Below are 15536 nucleotides of genomic sequence, written 5' to 3'. Positions count from 1 at the left end.
TCCATTATGAAGGTTTGATTAATCTGAATGTTTTTTCCACCAATATTATTTTTATTTGATGATGAATTACTTCAATAACATCTTACAATTTTACAACTTAACTACTGAGAGATTTAAAAAAAAATAATGCAGTCTGTGGCACATTAACATTCCTTAGGATTTTTTGAGCATACATTCTGTGTAGTAGACACTAAGGGGGATACTGGGGACATAAAAGATATTGTGTCTAGACTCAAAAACTTATGGTATAGTTGGGGTGTGATGGAGTGGATTTGTGGGGTTTCAACTGAGCACTAAATAGTAGGTAGATATCCTAAACAGGCCAAGAGATGAGCACAAAAAAAACTTAAGGGCCAGCATAGCAGATAATTAGGAGGCTAGCCTGGGTGGATGAAGTAGCATATTTGAGAGTGGCAGGTGGAAAAGATAGATGGGAAGCATGGGAACCAAGATGAGCAGGACTTAAGAATATCGAGTTGAGGTCTGTCACCAATGGAGAGCTACCAAAATTTGACTTCTTTTTGTAAAACCAACAATTACCAATACAGTAATATTCACCTTTTCGAAGGGGAGGAATTCATGTGATAATGAAAATTCTAAACTACGAAACAAATTTATGGAAATGCAGCATATATCATGAACTAAAGTAGATACTAAAACTAGTAAGTGAAAAGAGGGGTAATAAAGAAAATAATTATTCTGGTTGGACTTATTACAGTAATAACTGTGAGGAACACATTTATTCTTTGAGATTGAAGATCAGCTGTACTATTGGTAGCTTTCTGATGGACATGTAAATAGAGTGGACAATAATAACAATAATAAAATAAGAATCCCCGGTCCACTAAACTATTTTGAGTACATATTAAGACTGCATAGCTTCTGGTTATTCTGACCTTTCACCTATATTGCAATGGTTTGTTTATTTACTCAACAAAAAATATTAGAGATTACAAATCTTAATCAATTATAAATGCCTACAATGAAGCTCCAGAACTGAAAAATACAAATAAGCACCGTATCAGTTACTGACCAGAAAGTCAACCCTTAGAAAGATATATACTACCATTCTTCTCTTTCTCCTATGGGCCAAGGGTATATGATCAAGGTTATGTCCCCCAAAGCTGGCTTTCTCTTTTTTCCTTGGGGGAAATATCAAGCATATTAAGAGGATAATCCTAAATGCTTTTCTAAATTAAAATTAACTCAAAAAAGTGAGCATATGTGACATTCAAGTCAGACTTCCTCTCTGCATAATGTGGAGAACTAATATCCTTTTACACCTGGCATCAAACCAAAGTGACCTCCCCTAACACACCCTACACACACACACACACACACACACACAGCACCTCCTCCCCCTCCCCAAAGTCCAAGATGTTCCAGACAACATAACAAACCACAGGGGTTGGGAATGATTCATATGTTTCCACTCTCCAACCAAAAATGAGCAAAAAAGTTTCCACTTAATTTATAATCAAAATTTTCTGCACATTTCCTAAAAAATTAAAGGGGAACTATTCAAAATCTGGCCTTTCTTTCTCCAAAAATTACTGATTAGTTACAGACTAAAGTATCTTTCTGTAAAATACTTTTGTGCTCCATCCACCCCTAGGGATGAGGGCTATAGCTGCATGATGCCAAATATCTAATCAATCATCCAATGTTTTCATGTTTTCGGATGTTTTCAAAGAGCTGGTGCTCTGTAGATACAGGCTTATTCTATCCAGCCTTTTGTTATCTCGAATGTACATATGGATACAGATTTTCTGTTTGGAATATTTCTCAAGGCCAATGCCTTATTATAGTTCCAACACCTGCAAATATTTGGCAGAGATTGTTCCATCCTCTTCACATCCCCCACTCTTCCTGCAACCCCTCCTCCCTCTCTTGCCATTATGAAGCTGTAAGTTTATACACTATGTCCTTTTCCTTGATGTTTTAATCGTTTATCTGTGACCCATGGAATGTGCAGTTGCTGGAGCATAAAGTTAGGTTTCAAATCACATTTCATGGGGGAAAACTTAAGTCCAAAAGAAAGTGGCAGCAGGCTATAGTAGAAAGGGTACTTTACTCCGGCTGAGTACTTTACTCTAAGCTGAGTTCCAATTCCAGCTCGCCTACTAACCAGTTCTGTGACTTTAATCAAATCATTCAACCTGTTGAAGTACAGGGCTTCAAAAGCACAGGAGAAGGGGGTCAAAAGTTACAAACTCCCAGTTACGAAATAAATAAACCATGGGGATGTAATGTACAGCATGGTGACAAGAGGTAATAATACTGTATTACAGAAAACTGCTTTTAAAAAAATCATAAAAGTTCTCATCAAATGAAAAAAAATTGCCATTCTATATGGGGACACAACTATACCTATTGTGATCACTTCACAATATATACAAATAGCGAATCATTATATTGTACACCTGAACGTAATATGATGTTGTATGATTTACTTCAATTTAAAAATTTAAATCAATTTAAATAGATGAGAATTACCTGAAACAGAGGGGGAGGAAAAAAATAAAGCGTGTAGGGCTTCAACCAGACCATGGCCAAGGCTTAACATACATGATTTTAAGAACTGAAGACAATCAGATTATTTCTCTCTGCAGTCTTGATATGAGTGAGAATATCACCTCAAGAGAAATCAACAGATAACCACTGAATTTTGTATAATTTTTAAATATTACATCTAAATAATAAGCAAAATTTTTATTTATATGTAAATTAAAATATTTATTTGCATACAAATAATAAGCAAATAATAAGCAAAAGAGGCACAAATCAATGTCAGTGTGACTCCTCTTACTATTTCTAACAACAAATCACATGAATTTTCCAAAGCATGACAAGAGGAAATTTCCACTCCCTTCTTGTCCTCCTTCCATCCTTTAAAACATCCTTCCAGCTTGGCTTGTATATCCAGGCCCTATTTGAGGGTAATAATCTTATTCTTCAGTAAACATTTTATTTTTCTGGAATTCCTGTTAAGGAGCAGCTTTTTAAGATAAGTTAAACCACATAGCAGGCAGGCACTGAGAAAAAAAATTGGTGGATCTGACATTTATTAAAATCAATATAAGGTAGTAGGGCTTTAAAAAACAGGCTTTTGGGTGGATCACGAAGATGTGGTATATATACATAATGGAATACTACTCAGAGATCAAAAAAGATAAATTCATGCCATTTGCAACAATATAGATGGAGCTGGAAGGGATCATGTTAAGTGAAATAAGCTAAAAGGAGAAAGATAAATACCGAATGGTGTCACTTACATGTGGAATATGGAGAAACCAAACAAAGGGTCAGACAAAGACAAACTTTAAAACCAACCCTTGAAAGCTGACCATAGATTTGCAGCATCTAGCGGGTTGGGGGGGTACGTGGGGGGCGGTGAGAGAGAATAATGGATTAGGGTGGAGGACTGTGGGTGCTTTGCTAGTGGAAGTGCTATGGTCACTACACCTGAGGGGAGAAATTCTACACTGTCAAAACACTAACAAGGATGTAAAACGATGGTACTTAAAAAAAAAAGTTGTAAAAAAAATCAGCACTTGGACTACATGGCACAACAACTTTGGAAAACTCTGGTCACTGAACGCTAATAAAGGACTAGGAACATCCAAAGCAGAGACGGCAAACAAGTGCTTCAGTCTGTGACCCACAAAATCCAACACTGGCACAAAATCTGACACTGGATTAAATATGAATTACTTACAGTTAAAATTTTAAGTTCAGGTATTTGACTATCCCTCCTCACATCATGGCACAACTGAAATTCCTTTTTTGTCTGTTAGTTTAGTTTTGTTTCTTAAGCAGGCTTAGAAATAGCCTCATGTTAAGGGCTTGATGGCAATTTGTACTGGCCAATAGCAAACCTTTGTTTCTTCAGTGTCCTGAGAGTGCAAACACATACCCTACTGTCCTCCACAAAAATCTTTCACCTACATAAATACACTGAGATATCTCCACCCACACCTACACAGAGACACACCCAACCTTGCCATTGCTATATGCATACATATGCAAATCAGCAGATATGCTAATTGCAATACACCTACACAGCTACTCACATACTTAAAAGAGGTGGAAAGATCATGGCAAAGATATGTAGTGTGAAATATGTCACTAACTGAGGCGGCAGGGTACTGTATCCCTGGACAGACTACAGGGGTGGGCTAAGTCACCCAGAATTGGCCAAGGATGAGCGATTGCAAGCAGGTTTATGCAATAGATAGGAGGGTCCAGTGACAGTTTGCAGGTTATTCCTCACGTGAACAATTTGGAATTAATTCACTTGTCATGTAGGAAAAGTGACTGTTTTGTTAGGAACTTGTTAGCTATATTACTGTATATTAAGAGACAGAGTCATGTAAGGGATAGTTCCCAGATCCCTTACCTTGAGTTTCTCAAATCGATCATTCAGGGATGCAACCTGATGGTCTCGGTGACGCCCCACCAGTTTGCATAAGGCACAGATCAATTGGTCATCAGATACACAATACATGTTCACTTTCTCATTCTCATGGTCCAGGCAGGTGATCCCTCGAAGATGTGTGTCTGGCACTGGTTCTACCAGGCGGTGGCTGGTGAAAGGTTTCTTGTTGGGGTGTGTGGCCCGCAGGCAACGGTCACAGTAGGAGACCTCACAGGTGATGCAGGTTTTCACTGCATCCCTTGGCGGGTCCTGCTCACAGAACTGGCAAGCAATTCGCTCACTAGACATGGTGGTGCTGGGCCTGTAAGTCCTCTCCCGGCGGCTCTCACTTGGGGAATTGGGCCCACTGACTGAAGCCTTCTGGAAGCGGTCAATAATGTTCTGCAGGGTCACATTCCTCTTGAGGCCATCCAGGCCCCGGTGGTTCAGCGAGATAACATACCTGCACGTGGGACACTGGAAAGCAGTAATGGGTTCAATGGATTCACCAGAGCTGCAGCTGGAGACCAAGATGCGGTGGGCGCAGCTGAAGCAGAGGCTATGAGCACAAGGGAGCAGAAGGGGGTCTTCAAACAACTCGAGGCAGATTGGACAGGTCAATTCAGACTCCAGTGTTTCCATCTTTAGTGAAAATAATCCTGCTGAGGCATTAAGAACCACAGAGGTTGGGCTTTCACCTACAAGGAATACAAAGCAAGAGCATTAAACATTTTCAAAGGAGAAGTGGATGTAGCATAATTATACACTAACCAATGGAGGTTTTATATGCTGGACTCCCCAGGGAGACTGGAGCACTAGGAAAGTGATTTGGGAATTCATCAGAAAGCCTTTCTTCCCCTTCTTACTTTGTTTCTGACGAACGTCTGCGTTTACAGTCCTGCACCAGTAAATAGAACCTAGTGGCCACTTCTGAATCCCGATTACAGACTGTTAGTTACTATTCCAGCTCACAACTCTGGCATGGATCATTCTCTCACATATTCTCCACTGACATCTCTTGTCCTGGACTATGATACACCTGCGGTGCTGCAAAATTCTCAATCTCCTTTCTCCAATTTTACTTCAAGGTAAAATAGAGGGGCTTGCTCCTATTTCACATGCAATGGAAGGAACACAAGGAAATATTTCAAACTAACTCTCTAGTTCATGAAATTATGGCATTCTGAGAGCATGCATAAAAAAGAAGAGTTTTAGAAAAATGTGGTTCTTGGTACAGGATAATAACTTTTCAGAGTGTGGACCTGAATTACCTCCTAGTACCACACACGGAAATTTCTATTTCATTCCATTTCCAGTAAACTGAGTTACTAGAGACAGAAGATGAGAGTTTTCACTTTCACTTTCTTCCCTCGCCTTCAGAAAAGATTGAGAAACGATTCCAACTTCTCAACTTACTCAGCAATGGGTGCCGGTCAATAAGGAAGATATTTGAGCACAGCGCTTCAGTTTGGTCTTAATCTTAAATAACCGGTAAAGTAGTGCAAGCTAAAAAGTTCACCTCCCATATGTCTCTTCACACTTCTTAAAATAGAACAAGATGCAAATCAAGAGCTAGATATAAATTAGCAAGGTGAGGAGCCTTCATTACACTGGAAACCTACATTTTAGTGTGCACCACAATAAAAGAAATTACCCAAATGACAAGGAACTACCCTCTTGTTCTAACTCTCTCTTTTCTTATGGACATTTCTGATTTGAACATATGTTTATTGCTACAGATCTTCCACTAATTAAAACCAGCACATATAAATATTCTGAGCAAGACTTAAATAAAGAAAAATGATTAAAAGTGATTAAAATTGTCAATGCCATTTATAGGAAAGAAAAAGACATCTTTTGTTTTTTAATAACTTTTATTCATCGTCTCACTATCTTGGAGACCCTCATCAGGGCATGAAAATTTTATTCTGCCATGGCTATTTGTTCAGATTGTATCATCTGTCAGGGGCTTATACATAGCCCTCTCACAGAATACTTTAAATATCAAGTATAATTTGTACTTTCTGTATATAAGTAAAGTAGATGTGCCACTAAAAGCTGGTTCTAAATCAAACTTTAAGTGCATGGAACTAACTAGCAATTTTAATGGAAATCAATAGGAAATCGGGTTGTAAAACCAAAGAATCTTTTTTGTAAAAGTCTTCTCAATTGGTTTGGTGAGTTCAGATATTTGTATGACCACTTTTTGAAAATGTGAGACTGTGATATTCTCGTTCTACAATTTACAAGTGCCTGAAAATTGTTGGCTACTATTTTGTAACTTATAACATCTAGCAGCATTTACTTAAAGAGATGAAAAAGTAAAGCAAATAAAATGTGCATATATCACAGAATTTTGGAATTGGAAGTTACTTTAGTGATGATAGACTCCACCTTCCACTTAAGGTAGGAATATTGCCTTTAAGAGTTCCTACTCTTAAAGCACCCCCAGATGCTTAAGTTCATGTTCATAAATGAACTTGCTATTCTCCCCAAAACCAAAGTACCTGCTCCTCTTCCAATTTTTCCTATGTTATATCACCACCCAATCGCTTCTCGGCCTTTTGGCTAAGATCAAGTGTAATATCACCACCCAAGCCTAGAAACCTAGAGGTTCTCTAATTTACATATTTATCACCTCAAACACTGGTGGCTTCCAGAACATTTATATATTTGTGTCTCCTGCTAACTCTCCCTGCTCCTTGAAGGCATAAGCTATGCCATGTTTTTATTCATCAAACAGTGCTTCTTAACACTAGGTTTTCCGGAACTGTTAAATGAGGATCAGGGCCTCCCTGGTGGCATAAGGGGTTAAGCACCGCACTATGAAGCAATCCGCAGACTCTGCAGCACTGAGTTTGATCCCTGGCCAGCCAGGCCAGGGAGCAACCCACATGGCACAGCAGACCTCTCCTGTCTCGCCCGCTGCTCCCCTCAGCAGTGTATTTTGGTCAGTCTGCCTGTTCTGCTCCCCACTCTGTCTCTGGTGAATGCTCTCACACACACCCGGCAGCTCTGGCCTGTACCCCAGCTCTTGTATGCATAAATACATAAATCTTTAAAAAAAAAATCAGGATCCCTTAATCCAGTATTTATGTATTCTGTGTACTATGTTAAGCACTATACACACATTATTTCATTAAATTCCATCCAGAAGTCTGTGAGGAGGATACTGCTACTATATCCACCTTATTGTTAGGAAACGGGCTTAGCATTATTAAGTGAATCAACAAGAGCATACACACCTAGAGCACTGGGATCAGTCTAATGCCAATGCCCATGCTCTTTGCCCTACACCTCTACTTCAATCATCTCACCACCTTCACTGAAGTTTATCTTGGCTATTTACAAGACTGCTTCTAAGCATCATGTCTCTGATCTATTTTTGTCTCTCTGAGTCCCTCAGAGTTTCTCTGAATTGCCTATACTTCTGAATCTCTTCCAGAATCGTATCTCTTCTAGGCCCATCCTGACCTCACACTGCATTTCTATTACTGTCTCTTCCACAACTGCATATGTGCATTCCTCGATGTCTGTTGGAAGCTACCTGGGAAAATTGAGTTAAGGTCTCCTGCCAAAATGCCAGTTGGTGGGAGCACTGCTGAAAAACATGTTTACGTGCTGAAATCCACACAAAAACAGTTTGCATACTACAGCTCCTCTAAGTCTAAATATGGTGCCATATAAATTCTTCTGCACAGAGAAAAAGCTCTTTGAATTTCCTTGGAACCCTAAAAATTATTCTCAATTAAGCATATTAGAACCTCACTGATGGGTCAGGATTGCCTTGGATAAGGTCAAAATAACATTTTAAAATGGGGATTTCTGGACCTCTTAGAATTGAAAAATGTGTCTAAGTCATGCACTCATTAGTCGTCCATAGTGTTTAAAACATTCTCAAGGGCCTCCCCTGGTGGCGCAGCGGTTGAGCACTGGGCTGAGAAGCTGCCCACAGCCTCTGCAGCATCAGTTCGATCCCTGGCGAGGGTCCCACATGGCGCGCAGACCCCTCATGATGCACCCGCTACTCCCCTCAGCTCCCCCCTCCCTTGGGTGGGGCAGGGAACCTCCCCCTTTCCTGGGGACCACCCTGTTGCAACTCTGGTGAATTCTCTCACCCTCCTGTGCTTCTGACTGTACCCAGTGCTTGTATAAATAAATAAATAAACAAACAAATAAATAAATCTTTAAAAAAATAATAAAACATTCTCAAAATACTCTTTGGCAAAAAACTAAGTCAAACATCATCAGTGCTCAAAAATACCTACTTTAATTGATTTCATCTCTATAAGAGTAACATAAGATGGTTACAGTCTGTTGCTTATGATAAGTAGCTTTTTTTATACTGTTTCTATTCTGTTGTATTTATCATCATACAGTAACTGCTTTAACCAGTTTGGGGGAACTAAATGTTTTTTAAGATCCTTCAAACATCTGTTCTTATCTCTCATTTATGAGGCCACTTTATTCTGGTCACTCCTAATATTTCAGCGTCATCTCAACTATCCCCCATTTTCCCTACCTCCTGGAATATCAAAACACCTTTCTCCTTAACATTTATTGGGCATTTATTTTGTACAAGGCACTAAATATTGTCTTTTAATGCATTTATATCATTTAATTTTCAAAATAAGCCTCCAAAAAGTTGTACTATTTTACAACAAAATTTTTTAAAGGTAACTTGTCCAGAATAAAACTGAGAATCCAAAAATAAACTCACATTTATTTATGGTCAACTGATTTCTGTCAAGGGTTTCAATAAAATGTTCAATAAATGGGCTTGTAAACTTGATATCCAATTCACAGGGACGGCGTTAGAGTCCTACCTCATATTTACTCAAAATAGATCAACAGCCTAAATGTAAGTGGAAACTATAAAACTCTTGGAAGAAGCAAAGGTAAATCTTCATGACCTCAATAACAAGGGTTTCTTAGATGACACTTAAAGACACAAGCAACCAAAGTGGGGGCAGGGGTGACAAATAAATGGGGCTTCACAGAAAATTAGAATTTCTGTGCTGCAAATTATACCATCAAAAAAGTGAAAAGGTGATGATTCACAAAATGGGGGGAAATATTTGCAAAACATAGGTCTAGTATCTAGAAATATATAGAACTCTTACAACTCAATAATAAAAATATCAAAAGAATATTTTAAAACAGGTAAAGGATTTCAATAGACATTTCTCCAGAGAAGATATGTAAGTGGTCACTAAGCATGTGAAAAGACAGTGTAATTGTCAATTAGGGAAACACAAATAACCACATTGAGATACCACTTCACACCCATTAGGATGACTGTGAGTAGAAAAATAGGAAATGTCAGCAAGAGAAAGGGGAATCTTCATACATTGCTGATAGGAATGTAAAATGGTGCCCTGGTCTTGGGAAATTCTGTGGCAATTCCTCTAAAGGTTAAATGTAGAGTTACCATGTGATCCAGAAGAATTTAAGACATGCTCACTAAGCATGTATCCTTCAAACATGTATACAGATGGTAGTAATATTCATAATAGCCAAATGGTGCAAACATTCCAGATGTTCATCAACTGAAAAATGGATAAACAAATGCAGTCTCTATTCATACAAATATTAAATATTATCCTTCAAGAAAAAGGAATGAAGTACTGATAGAAAGTTACAATATGTATGATCTTTGAAAACATTATGCTAAGTGAAAGAAGCCAGTCACAAAAGGGCATAAATTGTATGATTCTTTTTATACAAAATGACCAGAATGAGCAAACCCATGAGCACAGAAAACAGATTAGTGGTTGCCAGACGCTGGGGGCTGAGAAGGATGCTCAGTGACTTAATAGATATGAAATCATTTGGAGGATGACGAAAATGTTCAAAAAGTAGTGGGGATGTTTGTGCAATTTTATGAATATATTAAAAAACACTGAATTGAGCACTTTAAAATGGCAAATATTATGGTATATGAATTATATATCAATTTTTAAAAATATTTAAATCCATGTCTGATTCCAGAGTATAAAGAGTTAACCACTACACTATAAGGCCAGATGTGTAATTATGCTGTGTTTCTAAACTCTATTGGATTGCTTACTCCTTTCAATTATTTTTCTAGGTCAGTGATTCCCTGGTCTAGGTTTTGCAATACTTCAAGATATCCTTAAAGATCAATGGGTGTCAGAAAATTCTCCGCTTCCAGTTTTTTCTTGTTTAAGAAATATAAGACTCCTAAAAAATATTTGACTCTTAAATCACAACATACTTTCAGGAAGTGGTATAGCAAAAAATGAAACAATGCAGAGTGCTGTAACTTCAAAAAGTTTATGAATCACTAATCTCTGCAGAATTAGAGAGTGTGTCAAGGATAAAGACAGGATCTGAACCTGATAGGGTATGACCTAATGACAGGTAATCATGAAACTTTTGCCAGAAAATGCAATAGTCTGTCATAACAAATGCATTGATTAAATGCCTGGGAGGGTGGAACAATTGTTAGGTTTAAGAAACAAATGCCCATGTCCACATACACTGATTTGCTCCCTCCCGTATAATTTAGTTTCAGCCATGTAGTCAAATAAGTATGTTTATACATTTCCCTTCCTCTATTATAAAATCATTTTTATAAGGCTCGTCTTCACCACACATCCTCCTTCAGACTGGGACCCCTGAAAAAGAAGCTGATGAGAATAAACTATCAGATAGCACAATAAGACTGTTTGAGTAGGTAGAAATACAAGAGAGGACTTTTGATGCAGGTGATTGAAATTTAAAAAAAAAATACATTCTATATTTACAAAATGAAAAATTGATTTCAGCATCACCCTCCAAATCCAGCACTCAGCTAACTCTGATCAGAGAGAGAAACTATGATCTACACATGGCAGAATCCTATTATTTCAAATGTTATTTGTACATAATTAAATGCCCATTTATTTCAACAGTTAATATTCCATCTAGTTTTCCTCTTACAGGCTTGCAGAGCATGGTTCTGGGCCCTCATTACCTCTCTGAGGAGCCATGGTTTCCCTTCCTCACAGAAAAAGCATGATTATGAAACCAAGCCTGACCTCTGGGCTGTAGAATGAGGATTGAACTGAGTTGTAGGATTTGTTTAAAAAACAAACTAACATAAAGTAAACATTATTCAGGATATTAACATTAATGTCTCATAAACTCTTCCTTAAAACCCTAGAAACTGCCTTCCCTGCTATTGAGGGGTGAGGGAATGTATCCTGGCTTACTCTAATGTCTCCTCAACTATAAAATGTTGTTCAAGTTGGACTAGAATCACCAGATGATATCTTTAAGATGCTTTCCAGCTCTGACGTTTTATTAGAGAGCTCTTGTTATCTGTTACCACACAGGAAAGCACCTTGGATGACTGAAAAGGAGCTCCTCAAAACACAAATCTCATTTATTAGTGTGACTAGAAAGGCTGACAAGCGATAGGCATCATCAGGAAAGGAAGTGGAAATAAAATTCATTCTCTCCCTTGACTAAACCAAGGTATTAAAGTGCAGTGGCTGGTTTTGCCTGTTGTACCTCAAGGAAGATAAATAATGAGTGTTCCAGAGGGGGCGGAGTCCCATGCAGTTATAATGTGAACACCTTTAGTAACTAAAAAGGAAGACAGCCAGATCCTAGAACACTATTACTTGGAAGGATCCTCAGAAGGTCACAAAAGATCACTTGGGAACATAAAAGGCAGCTGATGCACATAAGCCTCACCCTAAAAGGATAAAGACTGAAAATATCAATAGAAACCCAGAAAAAAAAAAGGCCAGGTGGTCAGTAAGTATAATTAATAACAAATCATCTTATATTTGTGTACCATTTTATACTTTTCAAGTGGTTCCAAAGCCATCATCTCATTTGATACTCATAATCGAGGCTGGTAGTAGTCCTGGCTCTAAATTGAATTAACTGAGTGATCCTAGGTAAGATATTTTAGCTATGTGTACCATAGCCCCGTTCGTAGAATGAAAAATGCATGTCCTATCCAGCTCGCAGGTTCTTGTGAGGATCAGGTGAAGATAAAATAAAATTATTGACTTGCTTCATACATATAGATATTCTCATCCTGCATTCACAGATCATAGATACAAAGCAAGTTTTTAATGAAAGCAGCAAATGTTTGGAAATTCATCCAAACACATGGTTGACAAAATGGACACTCCCCCACAAGTTTTACTGAGAACCATGGGTCTGATTGCTGTATTTCCTATGTTCATAAGTCTCCCCAGTTAGACTGCAGTCCACCCAAGAAAAGAAATGTCTCTCTTCTCTAAAACCTTTACTGTGCACCCAGGGAGCTCAGGACTGGAGGTTGACTACAGACTCACAGCTCCAGAGCCAGTTCCTGTCTAATGGGTTATTAAAGCCTACTTAATATATTGCAGTATGTGGATTTAATGATATATTCTTTACAATAATTAGCACCTAAATCCAACTATTGGCTATTTTATACAATATAGTCATCACAGACATTAAAACGAATATCAACATAGCACAACTAAAAGACCTAAATCTGCTACAAACACAAAAGATTAATCTAAGTAACCAAGAAACGGATTTGCCAAGGTAACGCATGATAATTGACAGGAATCCTAAATACAATTCATAACACCTTTATCTTAATGCAGATTACACGGGCAGTTACAAGGTTAGGGAACAAATGAAGAACAAACAATTTACCTACTGCTACCAGTATAGCTTTTTAATCTCTTTTTTAAACTGCTTTTTCCAACCTCTGTTATCCAATGAAACGTGTAAATTTTGAAATGTTCAGTGGCACACCTGGATGGGCAGTCATATCTACCTCTGCACAAGAAAACTAGCAGTAAGTGTATGCAGGACATGTGTTTGAATGTTAGGCTGAGAGTACCCCAAGTTCAGGTCACAAACAAGGGACAGAGAACAGAAGCCTATTTGAAATCAAGCTTCTACTCCCCTGGGAACCACATGGATCCTAGCAACACTGAACAAAGGGCTATAGACAAAGCAATAGAGGATTCTGGACCATAAACCATTTTTCTATCTCTGAGCTGTATACATTCACACACTTCCCTGTCCAGCATTAGCACTGTCTACCATGCACACGGGTGATGCCACCATCTGGGCAAATTGTAAATGCTAGGATTTTCTGTTTCAGGAGGATTTGGGATTATATAATGAGTTTGTTATCATATCACTTGGTCTCTGCAGGGGAAGATCCAGAGACCTGGGACACTGTTCATTAAGCAAAGAAGTCTGACTTGCAGGAAACCACCACAAAGCCCACAGTCAGCCAGGCAGAGAGGGAGCCAGTCAGAGCACTGCCAGGGAGAACCCAAGTAGGACAAGTCTTACTGGGGATACTTCACTAACCCAAGTAATTCTAGTGTGCATTCAGGTGAACCGCACACGGAGAAGGGAATGGTAGGATGTTAGCACATTTACTCAATCCCTCCACCACATACTTTAACCATGTAGTAGTCTTAGTAGCTTATATGCTTTTGAAGGGAAGCATAATGCTTCCCTTCAAATAAGCAGAACCTGCTTATTTAAGGTTCTGGAGAAGGGGCAGATGGAAAGAGAAAAAATGTAGAAAGACCCACAGGCAGCAAGTGTCCACAAAAGACTCTTAGCAGAGTCTTTATTCCTGAAAGTAGAGAGAAAGAGAAATATATACTGAAAAGAGGAAAAATAAAAAGGGGTCTAGCAGTGTGCACAGGAGAATAACTGGAGTTGAAATGTCTTCTCTCAACACCACTCATCTGATCTTCTCACTGTGGAGCATGATCCAGCACACTGGTTGAGAAACACTTCTCTTGTCTCCTCCGCACACACTGCTTAGCGCTAAAACACAAAGTTTTGGGGATACGGGCATTATTGCCATACCACCTTGGTGCCAAAATTGCATGCAAAAAGTGAACGGTTGTGAAACTCTGCCCAACTGTCATATATACAATATTAATGTTACACTTCATATTTTGATGATGCAATGGTCTAAGCCAGGACACACAGTTTAAATGAGGAAGTGCTTAGCCAACACAGTGCCTCATTTTCCCCTTTGTGCAGGAAAGGACAAAAACTTTATGCTACAAGGAAGTGGAAGACCCCCTGGCCTCCACTAGCAGCCAATTCCCAGGACTGATCAGCTAGAGAGTTACCAAGATCCATAAAGACTGAATGACAGGCACATACAAGGCAGACCAGGTACCTCTGAACAGCAACTCAAGCCATGTTCTGTGCCTTAGGCCTGTCTTCACCTCTTTTAAAAAAAAAAAAAAGATTTATTTATTTATTTACACAAGCACTGGGTACAGTCAGAGCGTGGGAGGGTGAGAGAATCCACCAGAGCCAGAGCAGGGAGCAAAACAGGTAGACTGATGAAATACACTGCTGAGGGGAATAGCGGGCACGGCAAGAGAGGTCTGCGCGTCATGGGGGACCCTCGCCGGTGGCCGAGGATCGAACTGGCGCTGCAGAGGCTGTGGGCAGCTTCACACCCCAGAGCTTAACCGCTGCGCCACCGGGGAGGCCCTGTCTTCACCTCTTTACTCAGGGCTCTGTGTCCCCATTGTGAGACAACTTGAATGCTGCCGGACAAAGTGCAAAGAGGATATTCTCGCTTCCTTACCAAGCCAGTAAGGTTTACTGAATGGTAAAGGCATACTCCTTCCTCAGCTTCCTTCTCAACTGTCATGGTGTCAGCAGATTTTATGGGAGGAGAGATGAGGGAATGGACAGGCTCACTACCCAGAGCAATTTTGGGGCGCAATTATGAGACTCCACTGGCAGTGCTTTAGGAACTACAAGTTGGAGCAAGTTGCCCTGCACTTACAGGAGGGATTAACTAAACCAATTTCATGTAAATCAATTTGCACTGTTCAGATGATATGTTCATGAAGCAAACAAGTCACTCCAACTTTCAGCAGTACTTCCTGGAGGTGGCCTCACAAGGTACAACATGCTAGAAGAGAAGCCTAATAGTCATGAAAGTAAATGGGAGAGAAACCATCACCCTTTCTTGTCTGGATTCTCTACTGGTATTGGCACTGCCCCTCCCTATCCTAATCCTGGAGCTGCAAGGAAGAGGCAGGCCCCAAACAAGCAGGGGGCCAAGATACTAGGCCAAGGCTGGGACTTCAGCCCAGTCAGC

At 39.3% G+C, this 15536-nt stretch overlaps 1 protein-coding gene across 2 annotated transcripts in view; it reads right to left on the bottom strand.

Moving 5' to 3' along the window:
• Positions 1-11958, bottom strand: part of MID2 (midline 2) — a gene marked incomplete at its 3' end in the record, with an annotated part of 75191 nt that extends 63233 nt beyond the window's left edge. The window contains exons 1-2 of one of the 2 annotated variants that reach the window (XM_084258313.1): positions 11884-11958; positions 4400-5115 (exon numbers count right to left, since the gene is read on the bottom strand). In XM_084258313.1, coding sequence (XP_084114439.1) covers positions 4400-5059 — 660 coding nt within the window. In that variant the 5' untranslated portion in view covers positions 5060-5115; positions 11884-11958. Of the gene's footprint in view, positions 1-4399; positions 5116-11883 lie in introns of those variants that run through there. The other variant, XM_084258314.1, reaches the window with a different exon arrangement.
• Between the last annotated feature and the right edge of the window lie 3578 nt (positions 11959-15536).

Source organism: Talpa europaea (genome assembly GCF_964194135.1).
Source record: "Talpa europaea genome assembly, chromosome: X".
NCBI lineage: Eukaryota > Metazoa > Chordata > Mammalia > Eulipotyphla > Talpidae > Talpa > Talpa europaea.
This window is presented reverse-complemented; position numbering and strand designations above follow the sequence as displayed.